We start from the raw sequence: 21,510 nt of genomic DNA, 5'->3' as shown, positions 1-21,510 counted from the left end.
CCTCACAGGGGCCCCAGCAGCTCCCTGCAGCACAGAACCCACTCCACCAGATCACAGCTGGTGCTGCAGGACAGGATCTTCTCCCTGAAGAGAACAGCAAGCACCAAGGGCTTCCACAGGCCTGACAACAAACTCAGCTACGTTCTGTAACGTAGGCAATTTCTGTCCCTGCCAGAAATGGCAACTTCCCCATTCCTGGCACTTACCAGCCTCTCAGCCACCCATTCCCTCAAAATGGGAGAGGCAGAAACCAGCACCACAGAGGTGGCAGGAACAAGCAAGAGGAAAGGAAACAGAAGCATTGGAGTGGCTTATGAAACTGAAAGAAAAAGAATGAGAGGGCACCAAGGTAATCTGGGTCTTTGCTTCCCAGAATCTCAGTTAACACCACCTGATGTACATCCTCTGGATATGGACAATATGGTACATGATTAATTAATGTTTCACTGCTGAATACCCCAAGGAACCTCACTTTCCACTCCACAACCTAGCACTCTTTTGAGAGGCAATTTTAGGAATGTGTCAGCTTTCATCCAGAAGTTCCATCTTCAACACTGACCAGAGTGTAGCAAACATATTATAACACTAAATAACATTTAAAAACAATTTTCTAAGATATGTTTTTCACATGAGCCTTTAAAGCACCATTGTGTTACCTACAGATACAGCTCCTGGCAACCTCATCCTGAGGCTCTGATGAGTAACTACAGCCTGGTGACTCAGCGTGCACACAGCCAGAACAAGGACAGACCCTGCTGGACACGCTCTCCATCAACAACACCAGGTGTACACATGGCTCAGTTACCATTCCACTTACATTTTGCTCCTCTGGTTCTAATTTGGGAATTTTGTGTGCCTTGCGCTCTTCCGAGCGGGAAGAGTCATGCTTGCTACTTTTTTTCCTTTTCTCTTTCCTCCCTTCATGTTTTGCCTTAGCGTACTCCCTGGCTTGGACTTCATTCAACAGGTCCCCACACAGGGAGGACTCAAACAATTCCCTGCCGTTCTGGATAGTTTTGGTTATTTTCAGTTTGATCTCTGGTGAGCCAGTCTTCTTTGGAATCCCCACTTGTGGAGGTGGTGGTGGTGGCGGTGGTGGAGGCGGCTGGGGAGGAGGGGAAGGCTTCTCCAGCCCTTCGTGCTGCCTGCCATTGGAGTTCTCCAGCTGGTAATACTCCGTGGGGCTGAAGTTCCTGCCCGTCCCAAAGCCATTGGCAGACCCATTGGGGTACCCAGGGTAGCCCTGGTACTTGCCCTGGGGTTCATACATGCTGATGGCCGGGGGGTAGCCGTTGGTGAGGGTGGGCAGCTCCTCTGAGGGCGGGGGGTACTGGAAGCCTGGCTGCAGCGCGGCCTCGTACGGCGTCCGGCCCCCATCCTCGGCAATGTCACTGCTGCCATCGAAGGCCTCCTCTTGGCGGATGTTGGCCGAGTCAATGAGTTGAGGTGGTTGCTGAATTGTGTTTCCCATGATCCCTTGCATGAAAGAGAAAGAGAAATCCATTGTTCTGCTCCAGCATCCTTAGCTTTCCCTTTTTCTCATAGGGCCTAGAGGCAGGGGAAGGGAAATAAGAAGTCAGTGTAAATTAAAGAACGGTAATTAAGCAAATTAAACAGTTGAGGAAAAAAGGGATCTCAAGAATGATTTCCCCCTCTCTATTCAGCAGACAAGCTCACGTGGATTTAGAGAGGACTGGTGTTACTGAGCCTTTACTGGCATGTCTTTCATATGGCAAATTTCTTCTTTCCCAAGACATTTCAAAAAATATCAGAAGCCCCTAGGAGTGCTTAAGAACTATAAGCCAAAGTATTACAAAGTCAGAGTAACAGTGCCAAACTCCCCAGCCTTCCTAGCCATGCCCTAGGAAGGGTTATTCCAGCCTGAAGCAATTCTGGACAGCATTTCACCCTGCAGCAGATAAGAGATACCAAGCTGTCCTGACACAGTCACTGTAAACTGCACAAACCAGGAACACCACAGAAAGGCAAACAGAGAAACCTCTTCTCCCTCCCCACCTCCTTGCCAAAACTGGGCAAGCCATGGGATGCTCTGAGCAACAGCACAATGAAAACAAGAGGGTCATTCCACCTTGGCCACTGGGAAACCAGTGCCCTGCAGCAGCCTCAGATTGAGCTTCCAAACCTCCTTCCTCCCCAGAAAAGCAGGGTACCATCTGCACTGGCTCCCAGCAGCTGTGTGAGGAGGGTTATTCTCCTGCCCCTCACACTTTATTTTAATATTAAGCACTGTATGGATCAGAGCCTCAGAGTGAGATTCCACACCTCAACCTTCCAGCGCATATTAAAACACCACAATCAGACTCAATCAAAGACTTCCAAAACTCAACTGCAGGCTCAGAGAAGGCTTTGGCATTCATGTAAGCAGCTCAATGTTCAACAAGAAGCAACACAAAGTGACTGACCTGACCTGCAGGTAAGAAAAACCAGTTTGCTTCCCACAAGGTTAGCTCAGCCCTTCCAAAGCAAACACAGCCCCATGGGATTTGTTGTGCCTGTGTGGGCACACAGGACGGTGACTGTGCCCTTTTGGTCTGGGCTAGAAATGACATTAATGCATCCCACAGACACTTCTTCTACAGGAAACCTCCACTGAACCTGCCCACATGCAATTCTCACCCTCTCAATACCTCAGAGCTTTCCTAACATTGAGAATTTCCCTCCTCTAAGACTGCAAAAAGTAACTGAAGTTCCAACAGGAATAAAAACTCTAACAGCTCTGTGCTGGATGTTTTGGGGTGATGTTTTTTGATGATCTTCACACTTGATGTTTGTCCTCATCTTCACTGTCCTGTGAGATTGACTTGGGCACGTTTGTCACTGTAATTAAGCGATTCAAGGCAATAACAGCACAAGGCTCTGCAGCAGAATTTTCTCACTGCAGGAACTTTTAAACCTTGGGGCAACTAAACCATCCCTTCCTCCACAGCTCTGCACATCAGCCAGCAAACCAACACAGGCAGCACCATCAGGGGCAGCAGATCTGAGGAGCAGCGCTGGGATTGCACAGCAAGGTCAAAAACCCCAAGCCACCCCTGTTCTGGGAAGAGGAAGTGGGACTGTTTGTACAATTTACCACTGAATTGTTACTCTCCATCTGCCAAACCAAAGAGCAAACAGTAGATTCTCCCACTAGGCCGGGTTTTATTTTTTACTAAAACCAGGTTCAATCTTCTGAATACTTATAAAAAACTCTTGGGAAGCTGTGGCAGCACTTCAGGAACATCCACAGCTGGGAGGGCACAGTCCCAGCTGCCAGTGCAGCTCCCACAGGCTCTGCAGAGGTGGCTGCCCTTTGCTACACGACAGAAATGTGGATTAATGAACTCCAAAGCACTGCATTTAGGAGCCACCAGTTAAAGAACAGAGTTATTTGGTTTTTTTGTTTGTTCTGGAGCTGTTTCTCTCAGCCTGTGCTGCATAGCTGGGATCAAACCCCATCCCAAACTGGTTCCTCAGGAGCTCTGAGCAGGCTGAGAACCAGGGTCAGGGCTGCACAAAGTGCCCCAGCAGCCCCAAAGCACTGAGGCTGCTCTCTGCCCCTCACTGCCATCACTGATCACACACCCACACCTTCCCACTCTCCTTGCCCAAAATTCTGCCCCACATGCTGCCCAGTGAAGTGGCAGCTGGGCAGGGTTACAGTGAGAGTGACCACAAAACCAGGACACAGGAATCTCAACAGCCAAACCCAAGCAAGGATCACTTTGTGTCTGTCCCCCCTAAGCACTAATGTGAGGAACACCCCACTGTCACCACAGAGAGCTGTCCCTGCCACACAGCAGCACCACCACACCACAGGGTAACGGGATTTCCAGCTGATCTTGCAGAAAAGTATTCCAGAATAAATTCTTCTCACTGTGCCAGTGATTTCTCTATGAACCCACCGTGGCAGCCTCTGTGAACTGCAGAGTTTGGCTTCCAAACATGACCCATAACAGATCCTGCACTGATACAACTGGAGATGAACAGATAAAGAAACTATTTCATCACTTCAACGTTTGTAGGAAATGGACACTTCACAGTGGCTGCAAACAACTTGAAATCAGTGAAACAATTTGAAATTAACACTTTGAAAAGTACAACTGCATTTCCTAATGAGAACGTTTCCTCTTAGAAGGTGAGACCCCCATTCTGCTCAGTCCTTTCCCAGGGCAGACAGGGACACAGGGCCTTTTACAAACACTGAGACGTGACACACCTTCAGTAAATATTTTCCTGTCATCCATGGGAGAGGCACAATTCAAAGGAACAGAGGAAAAGGTAAATGGTAAAATAGAAGCAGCACAGGATAAGGCAGGGCAGCCTAGCAGAGTGAACACCGATAGTTTCAGTTCCCATCCTGAGCACAACCCAAAAAACCAGTTCCACTCCAAGAGTGAGTGCTCAGGGAGGGGAAGGTTTTGCAGAGATTATGGATCCTCCAGCTTCACTTTTTCACCAATAATTCCACTTATCTAAAATCAGTTTTAATACGAGTATTTTTCAACTTTGCTTTCTGAAAACAAGACTTGAAGTTCTCAAACCTTGCTTCCATGCTGCATTGGACTAAACAACAACTGACCTCAGATTATCAAACAACTCCAATCCTGTGTGATCACAGCTTTTCTTATTCCCAATCAGGGAGCTCTGTAGGACTGGCTGTGACCACAGCAAGGAGAAAAACAACAGCTACTGATGAAGTCCAGCACACACACATTTTAAAGAGGTTTCACCAAACCTTTTGTGTTGACAGTGCCCACCCAGGGCTAGAGCAGGCAGAGGTAAGGCGTGTTTTGGATGGAAGGTGTGTGCTGGGAGGCAGGAGCTGGAAGCACTGCTGTGAGTCAGTGTGTGTGCTCAGAATGGTGTCACTGCCTCGTCACCCTGAGCTGGGCTTTCTATCACCAACCTCAAAAGCAGAACTTCCAGGACATCTCAATGTCCAAACACCACCCAGTTCCTGTCCACAGAGACCTAAAGCAGAGAGATTCAAACCTCTGCTCACATCCTACCAACCCCACAGATGTTTACTGTCGTTTCCTGTGCTGTTTCACCCCAAAGTTTCACATCCAAGCTGCACTGCTCTCCTCACTGCTGCAGGTGTTTGACAGACAGACAGACAGAGCTGCCTGGCTGGACAGGCCGGGTGTCTGAAGTGATGCAATCACTCCTGACCTCTCAAAGCCCCAAGTTCACACACACCTCACTCTCACACCTCTCTGCAGTTCACACCCTCTGCTCCTGGTCACATTAACCACGGCCCAGAGAGACACCTCTGTCACCTGGAACAGGGACACCTCTGTCACCTGGAACAGGGACACCTCTGCCACCTGGAACAGGGACACCTCTGCCACCTGGAACAGGGACACCTCTGCCACCTGGAACATCATCCTGGTGGGCCACAACTGTATGAACTGCAGAGAGAAATAAAACAAACGTTCCTACTAATCCCTACACTCAGTCTGTGCAATCTGCTTTGCCCCATCCTTCTCTGCATGTCCTTAACAAATCCCCCAGACAAAGCTCTGTTTGCACACCTTAAGACAACACCAAATTTTCACCTGCACCTGAGTCTTTAACAGGAAACCTGTGGATTTTTCCTGACTCCCGCTGGGCTGAGCTGTTCCTCCTGGCAGACACCAGTGATGAATCAGAGGCCTCTTGACAAACTTTAAAGCATGAGGTGAAGCTGCTTCCCCGTGCACCTTTGTAAAGGTGTTTTGTGTTTGGTTTGTGAGTGCCAGAAAAAACAGTCACGTCTGTAACTGGGCTAGATAAGGGCGTTTGGAAGGAGTTTCCCACGGTGCTGCGGAAAGAAACAACTTGGGGTTTGTCTGAAAAAGGAGCTCAGAGACTCGTTTGTTTAAAGAGCCATGGGATTCAAATGGAAAACACGGAGCAAAAACTCTGGATCTCCAGGAAAAATCATAGGCTAATACTGCTAAGAAGCCAGAAGTCAGGTATCACAGCCAGGGCAAGAACCACAACGTGTCTCAAACAAACCCTCTCAAACTCAAGCAAAGTTGTGAAACAGGAAAATGCAAAATATGCTTGTATTAAAACAAAACATACAGAGTTTGACCACCATCCTTCACTCTTACCCTGCACCTTCATAAAGCACATAGTCAGGAGCAAAATCCTTCCAAGCAGTTCATAACAATAATAAAAAATAATATATATATGTAAGTACCAAAATATTCACTGTGCATCTCTGCAAAAGGCCACTGAAAGACTTGAACAGCCATCAAAGCACGCTACAGTTTTCCCACCAACTATAACAACTGGCTACTTCATACTGTCCTTCGGGCTAGTTTATATCTGTAGAACCGTGTCATCGTTCAGACTTTTAACAACAAATTCCACCGAAACAACCCAGCGCACCGCCAGCGAAACGAAAGCACAGCGAGACCACAACAAAGTGCAGCACAACGCAACAGCACCGCAGCAAAACAACAGCGGAGCGACAACAAACCCTCGGCCGATGCGCAGCTCTTCCCGCGCGCAATAACACCGCGCTCCCCGAGCTGCGGAGGCCGCGGCACGGTGACACCGATGGCTCCGGTGGGCGAACCCCGCACAAGACGGGGCACGGCCCCGGTGAGAGCGGCGGGGCCGGAGCGGGGAGTGCGGAGCCGGCCGGGGGTCCCGCAGAGCCGGGGTTTGTCCCGACCAGGCTCTGGTCCCGCAGAGCCGGGGCTTGTCCCGACCAGGCTCTGGTCCCGCAGAGCCGGGGTTTGTCCCGACCGGGCTCTGCCCGGGGCCCGGCCCCGCCGCCCCGGTGCCGCCGCAGCTCCCGCAGCAGCAACATGGCGGCCGCGGCCCCTCCGCCCCGGGGCGGCCGCGGCCCCGCGCTCACCTTCAGTCAGTTCCATTCTCACGGCCCCGCCGCGTCCGCCCGGCCCCGCGCAGACAAAGGCGGCGGCGGGGGCGGCGCGGGGCCTCCGCCTCCTCCTCCTCCCGCAGCACCAGCAAGGCCGCGATGGAGCCCCGGCCTCGATTTCCGCGCCCCCGCCGCTAGCGCCGGCTCCGCCCCGGGGAGGCCGCCCGCCCCCAGCGCCCGCCGCGGCCGAGGGAGGCGCTGGCGGGGCCCGGCGGGGTCCGGCGGGTCGGCGGCCGAGGGAGGCGCTGGCGGCGGCGGCGGCGCTGGAGCGGCTGTGCCGGTGCGGCCCCGCCGAGCGCCTCCGCCCCCGCCCGCCCCCCGCCGCCGCCGCACTGCGCAGCCGCGCGCGCACGCGCTGCCCTCGCCCATTGGCCGCCGGGGCGGTGCCCGCCGCGAGGCATCACGGGAGGTGTAGTTCGGCCCGGTGTGGCGGCGGCGTGACCCCTGAGGGGAGCCGGGGACAAGGGGGGACTGGGCGGAATTTGTGTCCATTTCTGGGCTTCTCGGACAAGAGGGACGGGGGGATGGGCTGGGGAGAGCTGTAAGAATGGAAAGTTAAAAAGTGATTCTGCTCCTCACTTTAGGGACCTTCCTAAAGGCCCGTGCTCATCACAGGAACATCCATAGATGAGGCTCCTCGGGAACAGGAGCGGAGGCTCATCTATGTCCCTCATTCCCACAGGAAAAGCTCTTTTATACATAATCTAAATGTATTTAAAGCCCAATTTGAAGCCCTTTAAACTCTGTAAACTGAGAGCTCTGGCAGCAGTCTCAAAAGCTCTGTCCCCTTTTTCACCCCTCTACCCCATTTTATTTTCTACTTTTTAAAACACCGTTTAACTGTTCGCCATCCATTAACCAAAGGGTTCTTGACCCTTTTTTCACTGGGGCAATGAAATGGTTTTCTCCCCTCTAGTCTCTGGAAACCAGGTAGGATTTAATGGAATCTCAGCATGGCTCTGGTTGGAAGGGTCCTTAAAAATTCCAAGGGATCAAGTCACCTCTCACCTGCTGGGAACATTTCTGAGCTGTCAGTGTGTTCCACCCACCCCTCAGCTGTGAAAAATGCCAATCACTTGTTATTTTTAAATTGTAAAAGTTTACTAGTAATAAAATGGTTATAAAAATAGTAATACAGTTAGAGTAATAATAATTTGGACAATTTGAATCAGGACAATATGAGACAACAGAAACAAAGAGTTATGGATGTCTGGGTACCTTTTTATGAGCAGTACGAGCCTGAAAAAGGACCCACGTTAACAGAGGATTAACCCTTAAAAACAACAGCCTGTTGCATATTCATACACCTCATCCATGATGCATAAATTCCATTTAAACACAGGATTCTGTCTGGTCATCATCAGCTTCTTCCTCTGAATCCTAACAGCGCCTTCGAGGCAGGAAGAAATTCGTTTCTTCTGATAACGGAGCAATAAATTCTCTTTCTCTGAAAGATTCAGGTGTCCTGTGGCTGCTGTCTCGCTGCGAGTCCTTTCTTTAAGAAAAGTATCCTACATAGCATCATTTCTATTTTAACATTTTGTTATAACCTAAAACTATATTTACCACACGACTTGAGAGAACTAATTCAGCATTACTTTCTAACACAACACATATAATATCCACGTTAATATTTGTGGAAAGCCAATCATAAAATACGCATTTTCCACATCCTGGATGCGCTTTAAGGCCCCGGTGTGGCTCTGTCGGAGGCCTCAGGGCCCCTTGGTCCGGTTCGGAGCGTCTCGCCACGCGCGTGACGTCACGCGCAACTGTCCGTCCCGCGATGGCGTCACTCCTCCGACACGTGACGTCATGGCTCGCGCGCCCAATCAGCGGCGTTTCCCGAGGGCTCCTCGGGTCAGGCCCCGCCCCACTGCGCTCCTATTGGGCGGACCTCCGGCAGGACAGCGATTCTGACTTCTGATTGGCTGGCGTCGAGCAGGGCGTGGCGCGGCGCGATGGCGTCACGGCGCATTCACCACAGAGCGGCGACAGGTCTGAGCAGCGCACGCGCGGGGCACGACGGGACGGGTGGGAGGGGCGGGGAGCGGAACCGGAACCGGAAGCAGAACCGGCACCGGAGCACCGGGGCAGGATCGGCATCACCGGGACTGGCACGAGCACCGGGACCGGAGAGAGGCAGCGCGGCAACCCCCGGTCCGGCCCCGACGCGCCCGGCAGCGCTCGGGGATGGGGCCGGCCGGGCCCCGGCGGCCCCCGGCGCCCGCCGGAGCTGCCGCCGCTCCCCGCCGCTACCGGGGCTGAGGGCCCGCCGCGCCCGGCCCTGCCATGGCTGCGTGCGGCTGTAACGCGCTGCTGGCCGCGGCCAGGGCCAGGTGAGCCCGCGCGGGGTCGGACGGGCCGGGGGGGGTTCGGAGCTTTCATCCATTCCCCGTTAAAGCGGCTCCGGGAGTGGCGGCGGGGCTGCCCCGTCAGGGAGGGCACAGCACGGCTGGTCGGTGCTGCAGCCGGTGCTGGGGGATCGGGCTGTCAGCACAGAAGCGATTTCACGGGGCCGGTTTGGGTGTGATGCCTCGGTGTCGGGATCTCTGCTGCTCACAGTGACCCCGAGAAAAGTTCCAAAGTCTCTTTTCCCAGCCCGGCGCTTGAAGAAGGAGTCAGAGCTCTTCATTTCTCGGTCTCAAGGTTGTTTATTGCGTCTTATCTATAAAAAGTTTTCTCCTGCCCTGCCGAGGTCCGTCCAGCAGGACAGTTCCAGGCACTCTGCCTGCCCCGGGGCAGTGTTATCTTTTTATACTGAAAACTACATGTACAATATTTGCAATTACTTCCCAATCCCTATCACCTGTGTTAGACAGTGAGCTTCTACTCTAAACCAATCCAAAAGTGCCACCATCACAGCAGAAGGTGGAGGCCAAGAAGAGGAAGGAGAAAGGCTGGACACACCCAGATCCCTCCATCTTGCCTCTTGAACCCCCATTCTAAAAGCCCCAAAATCTACTTTTCCACCCTGTGATAACTTCACTGTTATTCTGCTTAACTGTTGTGGCTTGCAGGCCTTCATCTAAGGTTGGTAATTTTCTCCATGGGTCATAATCAAACCCACACAGGGGCATTTTGGGCTCTGTGCCAGGGTCTCTGAGCCCCCTGGCAGGGGTTTGGGCTGCTCAGGACAGCCAGAGGGATGTCCTGGGTTCTCGGCACTGGGTTTTCCTGCCCTGCTCTTACCCAAACACCTCTCCAGTTTCAGGGGCTCCCGTCTCCTGGCTCACTGCAGCTCTCCGTGCTCCCCAGCCGCTGCTCTGGTCCAGCTGGTGGATCCCCAGCTCAGCTGGAGCTGCAGGGACTCCCAAAGCCAGCCCTGGGCACGCCGAGCCTGCCTGCCCCGCTCTCCTGCCCACGCCCTGCACACCTGCAGCAGCTCCCAGCAGCAGCTGCCAGGGGAGCCCCATGGAAAACCCAGGAATCAGGGGGGTAAAGCTGCTAAAAGCCTGGCCAAGCAGGTGGTGGCTCCTGCAGGGAAGAAACCTTTGAGGCAGAGGGTCGTGGATGAGCTGAAGCATTACTACAGTGGGTTCCACCTGCTCTGGATCGACACCAAGGTGGCTGCCAGGATGGTGTGGAGGCTGCTGCACGGGCAGGTGCTCACCAGGAGGGAGAGGAGAAGGGTGAGTGCCACGGTGTTAGTGCTCAGGAGCTCAGAATTACAGAATAATTATGTGCAGGTGCTTTTATTTGGGTCAGGGGTACAGACCCAGATCTGACTCCAGCATGGTTTTCAGCTGAACATGTTTTATATCCTATCAATCCTATTAGTTACATATTATGTATGTCCTATTAATTACATATATACATATAAATATATCTTTATATCCTATTAATTACATATTAATTATTAAACTTACATTGTTCTATTGTATGCATTAATTTTATCCAAGCATGGATTTCTCATGATCCCCACAAACCCCTAACATAGTTTCTCATGATTCTTTAAACAATTATTATATTTAATCACATCTAAAAATTATATAATTTATCATATACTGACTGCACAGGTGCAGTTTCACACAGTCGAGCAAGGCATAATATGATATGATATGATATAATATAATATGATATGATATAATATAACATAATATAATATAAATAATACAATATATATAATATAATATAATACAATACATATAATACAATATATATAATACAATATAATATAATATAATATATAATATATATAATAGTATAGAATAGTATACAATAAAATAGAATAAAATATAATAGTATAGAATAAAATAGTATAGAATAGAACATAATAGTATATAATAGTATATAATATAATAGTATATAATAGTATATAATGTATAGTATATATTATTAATTATATAATATATATAATTATAATAGCTAATATAAAATATCTAATCTAATATAATATATAGTGTAATATGTAATATGTTATGTATCATATAATGTTTAATATTATATGGTATATGATATGTAGTATGTAATAAATAATATATTATGAATTACATATTATATAATATCTAATCTAGCTTTTCCAAGGCCCACCTTTAACATTTCCCCAGGGCTTACTAAGCCTAATTTTCTTTCTAGCTCCCCGAATTTTCTATGATTTTAAAATCTTTTACTATCAACAACACCTGGATAAAGTGATGTGTTAAGAGGCTTAACCCCTTCTTTGGGCACACTTTGGTAATCCCTGCTGTGCTTTTCTCCCTGCAGCTGCTGAGAACTTGTGCAGATCTCTTCAGGCTGGTTCCCTTCCTGGTGTTTGTCATTGTTCCCTTCATGGAGTTTCTGTTACCCTTGTTCCTGAAGCTCTTCCCTGACATGCTGCCCTCCACGTTTGAGACGGAGTCAAAGAAGGTTTGTGGAGTGTCCCCAGCTCCTCAGAACATCTGGGCAGCTGTGCAGGGCTGCTGTTCCCTGCCTGTGCTGCCAGTGAGCATCACCCTCAGCCTCAGACATTCCCAGCTCATTCCTGGGCTGAGTGATATTACTGTCACATTTTCTGAAAAATCCTCTTTGCCCAGGATTTTCTCCTGGGAAGCTGAGAAGCCTCAGCTTCTCCTGTGTTTGCTGCTCTAGAATGTGGCCTGGAGATTGTTTATCCAACGTGTGAATTGTTTTAACTTAATGGCCAATCACAGCCAGGCTCTGAGTAGTCACAAGTTTTAATTATTCATTCTTGTTAAACCTTCTGTCTGTGTCCTTCCTTTAGTATAGTTTTAGTATAGCATTCATAACATAATTATAATATAATTACAATATAATGTAAATACAATACAATATAAATATAAGTGATATAAAAATATAATATCAATATAATATGAATAATATAATAATAAATGAGACTTCTAAGAGCATAGAGTCAAATTCTCATCTCTCACCTCATCCTGGGGACCCCTAAAAATTCAACAGAGTGGGACAGATGGAAGGCTCTGCTGCAGACAGGGATCAGGAGGAATGTGCACAGCAATTCCATTTTCTGCTTTATAACTTTGTATTTCCCAAATGAAGGAAGAGAAGCTGAAGAAGAAGTTGAATGCCAGGCTGGAGTTGGCCAAGTTCCTGAGGGAGACCATTACAGAGATGGCCAAAAGGAACAAGGCAGACACAGGAAAAGAGAAACAATTCTCCTTTTACCTGCACGAGGTAGGTTGGCAGCCATGGCACACACACACACCTTTAGGGCTGCTGGTGGGGCAGAGAGCAGGGGATTTGTACCAGGATTGTGGGCACAGAGCAGCTGTCAGGGGCTGTTCCCTGGCTGCCTCCCTGCCCACCCTGCTCAGGAATTCCCAGCCTGGCAGGGCACACCTTTCACCCCATGGAAATTCCAGTGGCTGCTCAATAACAGTTTCACTGTGACTTTGAACTGTGTCTCCAGCAAGGGCAGGAATTCCCCAGTGAGGAAGGGAAAGGAGGAGGTTCCAAGGTGGGGATCCTGCTCAGTTCAGGGCTGTTTGTGCCTTGCCTCAGCTCTGTCCCAGCCCTGCTCACAGGAATTCCCAGCCTGGCAGGGCACACATTTCACCCCATGGAAATTCCAGTGGCTGCTCAATAAGGGTTTCACTGTGACTTTTAATTGTGTCTCCAGCAGGGACAGGAATTCCCCAGTGAGGAGGGGAAGGAAGTTCCCAGCTCGGGATCCCACTCAGGGCTGTTTGTGCCTTGCCTTAGCTCTTGTGACTTCTAACTGTGAGGAGGGGAAGGAGGGGAGGCTCCCAGCTGAGGATCCCACTGTGTCCTGCTGTCTCCAGCAGGGACAGGAATTCTCCTGTGAGGAAGGGAAGAGGGGGAATGTTCCCATCTGGGGATCCCACTCAGCTCAGGGCTCTTTTTGCCTTCCCTCAGCTCTGTCCCAGCCCTGCTCACAGGAATTCCCAGCCTGGCAGGGCAAACCTTTCACCCCCTGGAAATTCCAGTGACCACTCAATAACAATTTCACTGTGACTTTGAACTGTGTCTCAGGCAAGGACAGGAATTCCCCAGTGAGGAAGGGAAAGGAGGAGGTTCCAAGGTGGGGATCCTGGTCAGTTCAGGGCTGTTTGTGCCTTGCCTCAACTCCTGTGACTTTTTAACTGTGAGGAGGCAAGGAGGGGAGGCTCCCAGCTGAGGATCCTGCTGTCTCCAGAAGGGACAGGAATACTCCTGTGAGGAAGGGAACAGGGGGAATGTTCCCAGCTGGGGATCCCACTCAGGGTTTTGTGTGTTCCCTCAGCTCTGTCCCAGCCCTGCTCACAGGAATTCCCAGCCTGGCAAGGCACACATTTCACCCCCTGGAAATTCCAGTGACTCAGTAACAATTTCACTGTGACTTTGAACTGTGAGGAAGGGGAAGGTGGGGAGCTTCCAGCTGGGGATCCCGCTCACCTCCGGGCTCTTTGTGCCTCCCCTCAGGTGCGTCCCAGCGGCCAGCAGCCCAGCACACAGGAGATTGTGCGTTTCTCCAAGCTCTTTGAGGATGAGCTGACCCTGGAGCACCTGGAGAGGCCCCAGCTGGTGGCTCTGTGCAAGCTGCTGGAGCTGCAGGCCCTGGGCACCAACAACCTGCTGCGCTTCCAGCTGCTGATGCGACTGCGCAGCATCAAGGCCGACGACGAGGTGGGTCTGCAGCAGCAGCTAGGAGCTGCCCACACCCCTCAGAACGGGGGAAATTGGTGTTGGTGAGAGTCAGATCCTCCCCAGGACACATCCCAGAAGAAAACAGAATGAGAGTTCACCTCCCTGCAGCCTTGCAGTCTTTGGGGAGCTGTAACGTATTACAGCGACCTGATGAGGTCGCTGGGGTGAGAGAAGGATGAGAATCTTGTTTCATGATCAGAAGGCTGGATTTATTGATATATGGTATATAATACATTATAACTATACTAAAAACAATAAGGAGAGAAGTTGCAGAGGCTGCTAACCTAAGAACAGAATAGAAAAGAATCTCCAAACAAGAGAGTTCTCTGTCACTGTGTTCCAGAGAGCTTGCCCTGTGATTGGCCCTTAATTGTACACATGGAACATGAACCAATCACAGGTGCATCCTATTGCATTCCACAGCAGCTGATAATCATTGTTTACATTCTCTTTCTGGGGCCTCAGCTTCCCAGAAGATGAACAAGCCCCAAAGAAAGAATTTCTATGAAAAAATGTCTGTGACAGTAACGGAGGGTGGCATTTCAGATATTGCCACTAGAACGTTTCCTTTTGGTCATGCTAATTTAGAAAAAAGGGATGCTTTGTGATGTGCAATGGAGTTATTTGGAAAATGGAACCAGTCTTACACGTGCAGAGTTAGTGGCCATAAGTTGCAGCAAGGGAAATTTCAACTCAATCAAGTGAGTGGGTAAACAGTGGAACAGGCTGTGAAATCCCCATCCCTAAAGAGGTTCAAAACACAAATACTGGACAATTTTGAGCAGGAGATTGAACTGGGGACCTCCACAAGTCCCTTCAGGTGCAGCAGGGTCCTGGCTTGCCCTGTGCTGGATGGGGATGTTGTGTTCATTGCAGATGATTGCCAAGGAAGGGGTCAGTGGCCTGAGCGTGGCGGAGCTGCAGAGCGCCTGCAGGGCCAGAGGGATGCGGTCAGTGGGGCTCTCTGAGGAGCAGCTGAAGGAGCAGCTGGGGCAGGTGAGTGTGCCCTGGCCTGGGCAGGTGTGAGATTCATCAGAGGACAGGCTCCAGGCAGTGCTGAGGTGCAGCAGGCACAGCTTCCTGAGAATTCATGCATGAATTTCAAGCTGGATCCTCACCCACAGAGCTGAGCTCTAAGGCATGAAGAGTCCAGATTATGTTCTAGACTAAACAGAAAAGCACCTTGCTCCTATCTGCCCCAGGTTCTATTTGAAGTGGGGGGTATTCCTAACTCTTCAGACCCATTTCTTCTCATGGTGGTAACTTAAAACTGTATTATCTTCACCCACAGAGCTGAGTTCTAAGGCATGAAGGATCCAGATTATGTCCTAGGCTAAAGAGAAAACCACCTTGCTCCTATCTGGTTTGAAGTGGGGGTATTCCTAACTCTTGAGACCCATTTCTTCTCATGATGGTAACTTAAACTGTATTATCCTCACCCAGAGAGCTGAGTTCTAAGGCATGAAGGGTCCAGGTTATGTCCTAGACTAAACAGAAAACCACCTTGCTCCTATCTGGCCCTGGTTTTGTTTGAAGTGGGGGGTATTCCTAACTCTTCAAACCCATTTCTTCTTATTATGGTAACTTAAAACTGTGTTATTCTTACCCACAGAGCTGAGCTCTAAGGCATGAAGGATCCAGATTATGTCCTAGACTAAACAGAAAACCACCTTGCTCCTATCTGGTTTGAAGTGGGGGTGTTCTTAACTCCTGAGACCCATTTCTTCTCATGATGGTAACTTAAACTGTATTATCCTCACCCAGAGAGCTGAGTTCTAAGGCATGAAGGATCCAGATTATGTCCTAGACCAAAGAGAAGCCCCTCACTTCACTTTTCCCCCATCTGGCCCTGGTTCTATTTGGTTATTCCTAACTTGTCAGATCCATTTCTTCTCATTATGGTAACTTAAAACTGTATTATCCAAACTCAAGATTGCTTTAAGGACAGAGTGTTGTATTAATAAATGCTCACATAGAGCCAATATGAAGCAATTTTTCCTTCTGTTTTCTTCCAACAGTGGCTGGATCTGCATTTAAAGGAGAACATTCCTTCTTCCCTCCTCCTGCTTTCCCGTGCCTTGTACTTAATAGATGTAAAGCCACAATCTGTTCCCATTCCACAGAACAAGGCAAGTGGTTGGAATAAAGCCCTTAGGTTAATAGCTCAACCATTATGCATTATAAAAATGAAGGACTTTGATAGAATCTTGTTTTCTGAGCCTGCAAGTGGACTGAAGTTGTGACTCTGTGTTCTTGAGCAGACAACTGATGCTGCTGGGATGACATCTGTGCTTGAAGGTCAGAAGACCCTCCGGGATCCTGCCCCTGTTGTACAGGGAAGAAAGGTTAGAAACAGCAGTCTGCAAGCAGGAAAACTTGCAGAATTGGGAATTGGGTGTGACCAAACCTTTCCAAAGCTGGACAAACCCAATGTTTGACAGCACAGCACAGAGCAGTGTGTTCTTGCACTGTGTGTTTTTCCCTGCAAGAGCCTCACAGTTCTGATTTGAGAGGCAAGGGGAGGGAGCAGGGATCTGCTGTGGCAGAGCTGGTGCTGTGCCTGGGAGCAGCTGGTTATTGAATGCCATGGTGCTGGCTCCCACCAAGGAAGAACTCAACCTCAACCTGAATTGCTTCAGGCCTCAGCCCAGGTACATCCAGCTCAGAGAAGCCAGTTAAAGAGGCCTTGTTTTGAGCCCTCTTAGTGAATTTGGGTTTGTTATCTGGGACAAAATGAGCCAAAATATTTGGAGTAAGAAAGCCAGAGCATATGGTTCTCAGCATCACACTGCAGTGAATTCCTTAGATTAGTCCCAGCTGATAAAAGCAGCAGCAGGAATCAAAGAATATTGTATCAACTGCCAGAAATATTTCCACATAGTTAAATTGTGCTGGGGAAACAATGGAAATGCCAGCGCAGCTTTCACAGAGTGAGCAGGGAACAGCCTTGTTAGGGCCTGGGGGGTTTGGGCCTTTCTGAGAGGGTTCTGTGACTTAACAGCTGCTTTTTCCTTAAAGACTGAAGAATTTGTGTCCCAGCCAACAGAGAAATTGCCATTCCCTGAAGCATCAGTGAAGCCTCCTCCCCCACGAGAGGTGAGCTTGTCAGAGTTCTTACACTTCCCAAAAGGGATTGTTCTTCACACAGCTTGCAGCCAAACCGAGGAAGTTTGGGGTGCAGGGTGCTGTGAATGCTGCTGGGCTCAGGGAGCAGCTGGAGAAACTGGATGAGAACTGCACAATACAAAGATACCACACATGGCAGAGAGCAGTCAAACTGGGGGGAATTACTGATATAGCCTTGTACTCTTCCTTAATAATCTGCCTTGGGTCACTGGGACAGACCAGCCTTCCCTTGGGGTCAGCAGGGTAAGAGCCACTTGGTATCTGTAAAAATATTTCTGCAGTGATTGTCTTTGTTTTGCCCATTTTCTTTCTGGGAATATTTGATTTCAATTTAGGTGCTTATGTGCACATCTGGGATGCTCCTCAAGGCAAGTTTGGGAGTCCAGACAGATTCCTGTCTCCTCTAACCTGAGGAACTTTGCTCCTTATCAACTGTTCCTCTCCAGAGCAGCTTCCCATGCTAAATGGGAAAACACCTTCAGAAAAGATTATGAATTTCAAGAATTTCTACTGCCTAAAATCTGCATTTTTCTTTTGCCCCTAGACCAAAATGGAAGCATCCCAGAGCAGCAAGGCTGGTGCCAATGGAGTCTAATGTGGAGGCAGCACTGGGAGGAAGCAGCTTCCATCTCCACACCTGCAAAGGGAGCAGGGGTTTCCCAGGAGGCTGCTCTACACAAGGAGGGCAGTAGCCCTCAGGGGCCTCTCTCTCTGTCCCAAGCTTGTTAGCAACTAGGCCACTGCTGTCTGGATGGCCCCAGACATCTCTTTTGTGCTGGATCCTTGCCCTGCTACTTTTAACTTATGGTGTAAATATGTTAATAATGGTGCTGCTGTCTGTGCTGTTCCTGAGCAGGTGTTTGTGCTTAGCAAAGGCAGCTTTTCATGTTAGAATGGCCTGTGCACAGAGCAAGCTGGGCTGGGCTCCAGCAGAGCCTGTTCTGCAGTGTGAAATCCTCTGCAGGAGCATCCCCACACAGCCAGGGCCAGCAGCTTGTCCTGAGGGTCACAGCTCAGGCTCTTGGTGCTGTTTGGGTGTTTTAGTCACTGATCAGCCCACAGCAAGCCATGTGGCCGCAGTTTAACTGAGGAGGTGGCCGCAGGGAGGGAGGGAGCAGCACTTGGTGCTGTTGCATTGGTCAGAAGGGCTTCAGGCCCTGCTGGACAGGAGCAGCCTCAGCTGGGAGTGTGGGAGCTGTGCAGGTGCCACACACTGTGACAGAATCTGACTTGCACTTTCAGGATCCCTCTGGGTCACAAGAGGGAACAACCTGGACCAGCACACCTCTCCCAAGGGTGGAGCTTTGGATAATCCTCACCAGGCTCAGAACACACACCAAGTGCTCTCCACACCTGCAGAGTGACTCCTCACATGCTCAGTTTTTGCCAGACTCTCAGAGGATTCTGAAAAGCTGTTTTTAGCATTTGTTAAAATTTTTTACTCTGTCCTATGTAAATACTGAGAAATTACTCACATTATGGATTTTAAATATGTATATATTTATACTTACTGTAAAATTAGATTTGGTGCTAAGTAGGAATGAAATGTCTCTTCCAGAGTCAGCCAGCCTTTAGAACAACCCGACTGAGAGCCAGTTCTCCAAGCTCAGGTAGGAGCAGCACTTTAAACCCAAGGCCTCAGGCTCCTGCAGCACCACAGAGCCAGCTGTCAGGTGTCCTGTGTCCTTAGCTCTGTCCCTGAGCCTCTCCTTGTTCACCCAGCCCGTCCACAGTGCTGGATCTGTGTCTAATAAATGGAACAAATGTTGTTTCAATAAAATAACACCTTGCTGTGGAGTTGTGAGCATGTTCACGGGGGTCTGAGGGTGAGGGAAGAGACGAGGATCTGACTCCGTGTTTCAGAAGGCTTGATTGATTATTTTATGATATATATTACATTAAAACTATACCTTAAACTGGGGATGTCACACTGCCACCCTAAACTGGGATATTCACAATGCCTCCCTAACTGGGGATTGTGGTGGTGTTCACAGGGGTCTGAGGATGAGGGAAGAGATGAGGATCTGACTCCATGTTTCAGAAGGCTTGATTTATTATTTTATTATATATATTACATTAAAACTATACTAAAAGAATAGAAGAAAGGATTTCATCAGAAGGCTAAGCTAAAAATAGAAAGGAATGAATAACAAAGGTTTGTGGCTCGGACAGAGAGCCTGAGCCAGCTGGCTGTGATTGGCCATTAATTAGAAACAACCACATGAGACCGATCCTAGATGCACCTGTTGCATTCCACAGCAGCAGATAATCAATGTTTATATTTTGTTCCTGAGGCCTCCCAGCTTCTCAGGAGGAAAAATGCTAAGGAAGGGATTTTCCATAAAAGTTGTCTGTGCCATGGAGTCACTGCTGCCTCTTAGCGCCACACTGAGGGAAGGCATCTCCCCCCTCCTGCTGTTCCAGCCCGGGGCTGCTCCGCTCCCAAACCCGCCTGGGTTTCTCTGGAACCCCGGGGAGGTTTGGGGTGAGATGATCAGGTAATGGCTGTGCCTGCTCCGAGGGCTCAGCCCCTGCTCCGGGCGGAGGGAGAGGAGGAGGCTGGGCGGGATGAAGGCAGAGCCAGCCAGCACATTCCTCTGCTAAGAGGTTTCACAGATGGAGCGAGCAGAGGGGCTGGCAGGGAGCCCGGGCATCACCTGGGCACTGCCCTGCTGTGGGTGAGCTCTGGGTGGGCTCTGGTGCCTCCCACATCCCCATCCTCCATCCGTGCACCACCACATCACACTGGTGTGTGTGCCAGGCCTCATGTGTCCTGTGTTTTCAATTTAGAAAGGTCTGGAAGCTGGGACTCTATTTTCCTTGGATGTCCTGCAGTGACCACCACCTCTGTTCAGCCTGAAGTGAGCACAGGCTGTGCCAACCTTCATCTTCCCAGGGCAGCCAGCCTGAGGCAGGCAGAGCAAGAGAGACCCTTTCCACACCTCTGAACAAACCCATTTTCAGATCAAAAACCAGCCAGCTTTTTTTCTTAGCTTCATTTGGGGACGTGCCCACTCTCAGCTCTGCCTGGCATGTGGGGACCCCTGGCACCTTCCCAGGACCCAGAACCCTGCAGAGGGGAGAGACAAGCAGCAATTCTGCTGCATGACCTTCCAAGCAAGGGGAGGAAACGACCCCCGTGGAGCCCCATAAATCACAGGATTCTGTTCTGCAGCGCCGGGCAAATGAAACTCTGCAGAGATCCAAGGCCGTGTGTGCTTTGGCGTGGGGAGAGCTTTTCCAGCCGTGCCGCTGCCAAACACCTTCCAGTCTCCCCTCAGCCTGGAGAAACAGCTTCTTGCCTGTTTATCCTTCCCCAGGGCATCCTCACACTCTTTCTGCTCCAGCCCCGAGCTGGGTGTTGTGGTGCCCGTGTCCGTCCCAGCGCTGTTTTGGGGAGAGAAACAAAATTCCACAACTTTTGTGAAAGTTGTAAAGCTGGTGTGTTTATTACAGCGCTGGACTCATGTGGGAATCCAGTCTGGGAACTCCAGATCCCCTTTTAACTCCTCTCAAATATATATACATGGAATTTCACCATAAGTTCATACATATTCATTCCACTGATTTCACTTGCCACTAATTGTGACCATGTTCACAGGGGTCTGAGGATGAGGGAAGAGATGAGGATCTGACTCCATGTCTCAGAAGGCTTGACTTATTATTTTATGATATATATTACATTAAAACTATACTAAAAGAATAGAAGAAAGGATTTCGTCAGAAGGCCAGCTAAGAATAGAATAGAATAGGAAGGAATGATAACAAAGGCTTGTGGCTCGGGCTCTCTGTCCGAGCCAGCTGACTGTGATTGGCCATTAATTAGAAACAACCCCATGAGACCAATCCCAGATGCACCTGTTGCATTCCACAGCAGCAGATAATCAATGTTTACATTTTGTTTCTGAGGCCTCTCAGTTTCTCAGGAGGAAAAATCCTAAGGAAAGGATTTTTCATAAAAAGATGTCTGTGCCAACTAATTCTTCAGAAAGAACTCCTGGGCCAGGTTGTCCTGCTCTGTCTGCCCCCCTTATTTCTTGTCCGAGAGAGCAGGCAGTCACACTAAACAGCAAACTACAGACTTAAAGATGTACATTCCACCTGAATCAAAATGCATTTCTACCCTGGAAAATTCCCACTCTGCCTCAGCACCTTGCCCTGGAGCAGGGAATTTCTGCTGGATTTCTGCTGGATGCTGCTCCTGTGGCAGCGCCAGCCCCGGGCTTTGCGTCAGCCTCTTCCCCTGAAAGCTGCAGGGAAAAGATGCCCCGGTCAGCACTTTTGGAGGACATTAGCATTCAGAGGGAAAGGCGGTGATTTAGTGCGGCCCAAGCACAACAAAGGCTGGGATTTACAGCTCCCGGATCCCAGCAGCACATTCCTGCAGCCCT

General features: G+C 49.7%; 3 protein-coding genes across 3 annotated transcripts in view; 2 read left to right on the top strand and 1 right to left on the bottom strand.

The window, feature by feature from the left end:
- NSD3 (nuclear receptor binding SET domain protein 3) overlaps positions 1-6,973 on the bottom strand; it is a 36,717-nt gene extending 29,744 nt beyond the window's left edge. Inside the window, exons 1-2 of the mRNA XM_054294418.1 lie at positions 6,857-6,973; positions 818-1,548 (exon numbers count right to left, since the gene is read on the bottom strand). Of these exons, the coding sequence (XP_054150393.1) occupies positions 818-1,504 (687 nt within the window). The 5' untranslated portion in view covers positions 1,505-1,548; positions 6,857-6,973. The remainder of the gene's footprint in view (positions 1-817; positions 1,549-6,856) is intronic.
- The window catches only part of ASH2L (ASH2 like, histone lysine methyltransferase complex subunit), a 168,496-nt gene that overhangs the window by 80,607 nt on the left and 66,379 nt on the right, over positions 1-21,510 (top strand). The window lies entirely within an intron of this gene.
- LETM2 (leucine zipper and EF-hand containing transmembrane protein 2) lies at positions 9,135-17,780 on the top strand. The gene is made up of 10 exons (XM_054294419.1): positions 9,135-9,219; positions 10,089-10,512; positions 11,588-11,731; positions 12,386-12,520; positions 13,769-13,972; positions 14,870-14,989; positions 16,012-16,122; positions 16,255-16,338; positions 17,012-17,089; positions 17,664-17,780. The coding sequence occupies exons 1-10, from the start codon at positions 9,173-9,175 to the stop codon at positions 17,712-17,714; spliced, it is 1,398 nt and encodes a 465-aa protein (XP_054150394.1). The 5' UTR covers positions 9,135-9,172; the 3' UTR covers positions 17,715-17,780.

This window comes from Melozone crissalis, unplaced genomic scaffold, assembly GCF_028551555.1.
Source record: "Melozone crissalis strain CALT ecotype California unplaced genomic scaffold, PUWL_Pcris_2 ptg000247l_1, whole genome shotgun sequence".
In the NCBI taxonomy this organism is placed as follows: Eukaryota; Metazoa; Chordata; class Aves; order Passeriformes; family Passerellidae; genus Melozone; species Melozone crissalis.
This window is presented reverse-complemented; position numbering and strand designations above follow the sequence as displayed.